The sequence below is a fragment of the Thalia democratica genome, chromosome 1 (genome assembly GCF_965202585.1).
Source record: "Thalia democratica chromosome 1, ktThaDemo2.hap1.1, whole genome shotgun sequence".
Classification (NCBI taxonomy): domain Eukaryota; kingdom Metazoa; phylum Chordata; class Thaliacea; order Salpida; family Salpidae; genus Thalia; species Thalia democratica.
In genome coordinates, this window is record NC_139165.1 from 89,536,384 (window position 1) to 89,540,787 (window position 4,404).

At 33.2% G+C, this 4,404-nt stretch overlaps 1 protein-coding gene across 1 annotated transcript; it reads right to left on the reverse strand.

Moving 5' to 3' along the window:
• Positions 1 to 844: 844 nt before the first annotated feature.
• On the reverse strand, positions 845 to 2,847 carry LOC145840914 (kelch-like protein 25). The gene is made up of 2 exons (XM_082948270.1): positions 2,787 to 2,847; positions 845 to 2,262 (listed from the first exon to the last, which is right to left on the reverse strand). The coding sequence occupies exons 1-2, from the start codon at positions 2,845 to 2,847 to the stop codon at positions 845 to 847; spliced, it is 1,479 nt and encodes a 492-aa protein (XP_082804396.1).
• Between the last annotated feature and the right edge of the window lie 1,557 nt (positions 2,848 to 4,404).

Genomic DNA, 4,404 nt, shown 5'->3' on the forward strand with positions numbered 1-4,404 from the left:
TTAGCACTTAAGAGCTCTTTGAGCAGAAATTTGTTTGCCGTACTCAAAAAGACCAAAATAATATTATTATTCATGAAAGCACTTAAGTTCTGTAACATTTTTAAGTTAAAAAAAGCTTAATACTATAATATTTATGAGTATACAAATATTAGTGGATCTTATACTTTTTGACAAAAAGCTCGGCATATAAAGTATTAAAGCTATAGCTAACTTACTAGCATATAACTAATTGCTAATTTTTCTGTTAAATCTCAATTGAAATGCGGCCACCAGAACAAGTGAAAAGAAATTGTAAGAAAGTTTTCTCAATAAAATTATTTAAGTGATTAATTTACAATTTATTGTTTCATATTTACCATTCAGGTAAATTAAATACGCGGATAAATGTAGTAAACCTTTGCAATAAAAGGTCAACTACTAATCCTGAAAAATTACTAACAGCTTATTTATTTGAGCGTGATCGTTATGTTACAGTTCTTCTTATGTAATTGTGTTATATAAGTTAAGTATAGCAACTTACTCACTTTTAGACGTTTTGTTTGAAAATTTTAAAACCTGCTAGATCAGGTTCCCTAGTACAAAAAAAAATGAATACATAACAATAATACATAACCCAACGTTTTATTTAAATTTTATTAGAGAAAAAAAAACAAAGCCGAGTAATTTTTTTTTTAATTGATTTAATAAATAAAATGAAAAAGCAAGTAAAAAATTTATTACCAAATTTGTATACGTTTTTCAGCTCATTAAGCATATTTAGTTCACTCAAACTAAAAAATAATTCTATACGCTAAACTAAGTTATAGTTAATTTTCGTCTAAACAGCTTTATACAAATTTTAATGTTAGAAGTGAGGTAGTTTGACACCGCAATAATACATGGTTTTTCTTAAAGTTTCGCATTCAATTTGAGACCATTCGTTAGTCTCAACATCAAAATAAAAAAGAAGATCCCAACCGACACCAAACATTACCAGCTTGCCGCCGATGGAAAAAATTTCGGCAGGTTCACTCAAAACTAGGTTGCGACCGCCGTATCGACTGTGATCGGGCAAAACCACCGTGAACCTGTTGCAGGTCGAGTCGAAAACTTCGTACCATTCCAAGAAGCCGCCTACGACGAAGAGCTTGTCCTTCATCGCCACCGACTTGTGCTGAAACCTGCTTTCAACCATGTCGGGCATTCTCGTCCACGCGTCGGCCACGTGATCGTACGCCTCCACCGACTTCAGCGATCCCGACCACGGGCCTCCCCCTTCCACCACTCGGCTCTTCCCTCCCGTCGCCACGATTCTTCCTTGGAACACGGCGCAGTCAAAGTTGAACCGCGCCTCGTTCATCCTCGCAACTAGCTCCCAAGCAGCGCATTTCGCGCTGAACTTGGCGCAGGAATTGGTTGCTGTGCGGCGGATGCAACCGCCGACAGCGTAAACGTTGCCGACGAAGGAGCAGGCGCTGAACGTCTTGCGGTCGTCGTGCATGTTCGTCACAACCTGCCAGTTGTTCGTCACGCGCGAGTACTTGTACACGCCTCGTTCCACTCGATCGAGCACGTAAACCTCATCCTTGACGCAAACCGCGCTGCCAAACACCAGGCCCGTTATCATCGGGGGCAGGGTCTTCATGTTTTCGCAGTCGCTCGCGTTCACGGTGAAAGTGTCGGTGACGAGCTTGCTGCCGCGCTTGCCTCCGCAAAACATCAACTCGAAAGCGTTTTGAGTGCAGTACCTAATGTTGGCATTTGCCGACACCCGATCTTTCTTGTCGTCCAAAACTCCCCTGACGACGCCGGCACAACCTTCAACCAGAGGCGATTTTTCTTTCAAAACGTAATTCAATGCGTGATCTGACAGCAAGTGGAGGCGAACGCTCGACAGGAGGCGCCTTGCGTGCTTGCTGCGCTCTGCGACGTTGTGGAGCAGCCAATAGTTGGCCGCGTGGAACACTTCCATTTCCGAATCGATGTTCAGCTCGTCGCTTGAAAGTATTGTTATGACGTGCTTGAAGTCCAGTTCTAAAAAGTCGCGTGAGTCCGCGACGGTTTGGAAGCAGCGTTCGGCGAACAAAAGTGACTTTTCGCACAAATTTTCGTACAACTTTGAGTTTTTAAAAAGCACCGACGTGTAACTTAAAGGAGCCACGCAGTTGACTTTGATGTTGTTTTCTATACTTCTGTAGATTGCTTTTTCTATGTCTTTGTTCAAATAAACATTGTTTGCCTTCACAACTGAGAAAACATTGTCTTTTTGAGTTTGCAATGACTCTAAAAGTGATTTTTAGTTTTTTGGTTATTATAACAGTTAATCATACAACAGAAAAAAGACTAAAAAAAATAAAATTCAAGCTTTAAAAAACTGTTATAATAACAGTTTGAATTTTTTTACGACCCTAGAGTATTGAAAAACGTTTAAGATTTGAGTAGTTATAATAACATAACTAATAACTCTTTAAAAATATTATAAAACGGACTTGTTTAAAATTTCTTTAAACAAAAGTCGTTTTTTATTAAATAGGTTCTCGGTAATACTTATCATACTTTTAGTTTAAAAACAAAAAACTATTATTTCGTAAAACATTTACTAAAATAAATTTTTGTTTTTTTTAGTATGATTGGTCAATATTTATTTTTATGCAGTCTATAGCTTTAACAGTTTATTTTGTACTTTTTATTATCACGTCATATACCAATTATTTTTAAACAGAATAGATTATTTTATGAAGAAAAAATAGTTATTTAATTTTTTGAAAAGTAAAAAAAAATTTAATCAAAAATAAATTTATTCTCACCTGCACTTGGAATATAAGCGCGCTTTCCAATGTTTACTTTGCATAAGTTTAGAAATTCCATTTCACTCTTTTTGCTGCACTCACCCGAGGACGTAAGTTTATATTTTAATATTGTAAGCCTAATCAAAGTTAAACTTCACTTAGAATTAATGATATTTTAAGGTATATTTACTACTTCTAAAAACTAGGAATGACGTTTAGTGGTTATGTTTTATATAAAGGACACATCAAACATTTAAAATAAAGAACATCACACTTTAAAAAACAATTTAGTTGTAATCAAAACTTTTACACAACAATTAAATTTGAAGAATTTATTATAAGTACTTTAAATTTAAACGATAGATTAACAACCTGGTGTTTAAGTAAATACAAGTTTTAAGAAATAAACAGTAGTTTAAAAAGAACTTTACAATCAACAACAAACAACATATTAACAAAAAACGTCAGTTCTGGAACTACATGTGGAACGTCTTGACTAGATTATCACTGCAATCACACTGTGGCTGGTTTTTCATGGTTGCTACTGATCAAGCTGAGAAAAATTTCCTGACTTTTCCTGACTTTTTACCAAAATTTTCCTGACTTTTCTCAATCAGTTTTACTTATATTAATTGTTCACTTAGTTTAATAAAATATTACCCAAACTATTTAATATCAAATCCTTAAATTAAAAATCAATTAAAAAAGAATATACTTAAGTAACTGTATAAAAAGGACATAAAAAAGTAAACTATATATATGTTGTATAAAATATTTCCTCTTATCATTTAGTATAAAACTTGTAACAAATAAATATACTCTTATTTAGTTTAAAAACTTAAGTTACTCTACAAAAAATACAAATAATAAGTAATCTTGGCATATACCTCTCTTATAACTTATCTTATAAAGTTAAACAACTTAGAAAAAATTATATAGAGGTAAAGTATACACATTAACTTCATAAAATATTAAACTAACTGCTTAGTTATAAGAACTTAATTATTTAAACAAAAACCACTTTGATTCTAAAATTATGCTAGATAAACTTTTGTGTATATATCACAGTTTCACTATGGAAGTGTCCTTACTACAGATCCTCAATACTAAAAAGCTTACAAAATCTGCTTGTTTAGGTAGGGTACTTGATCAATATGTTAATAGAAAAATTTTGCAGTTTTATAAAGTATATTTTACTAATTTAAACCAGGTGAAGGCATCGGAAAAAAAATTAAAAATTTTTGTAAATTTCTAGGGAAATTTCGGAAATTTTTTCTGACTTTATAGGATTTTAATTAATTTTTACCATTTGAAGGTATTGGAAAACAAGGAATTTTGTAAATTTAAACTGACAAAATCTGACTTTTTTTAATTTTATCAAATTTCCTGACTTTTCCTGACTTTTTTTTAAAACTCCCCATTTTTTCCTGACTTTTCCTGACTTTTGTCATTTTTAAAAATTTTTCCTGACTTTTCCTGATTTCCTGACTTTTCCTGACCGAGTGGCAACCCTGGTTTATACAGCATTATCTTAAAACTTGCTACAGATCAAACATCTTTCTGGTTTACTGATATTATAATATTTAGAGTTCAACTTAATGGAACAGCAGTGAAACTGGTATTCCAGTACACTTCC

Bases quoted from the DNA above. Each gene is read 5' to 3' on its own strand.
- LOC145840914 (XM_082948270.1), bottom strand. From the start codon at position 2,847: ATGGAATTTCTAAACTTATGCAAAGTAAACATTGGAAAGCGCGCTTAT. The intron at 2,263-2,786 runs GTGAGAATAAAT...AATCACTTTTAG, and splicing joins CGCTTATATTCCAAGTGCAG to AGTCATTGCAAACTCAAAAA.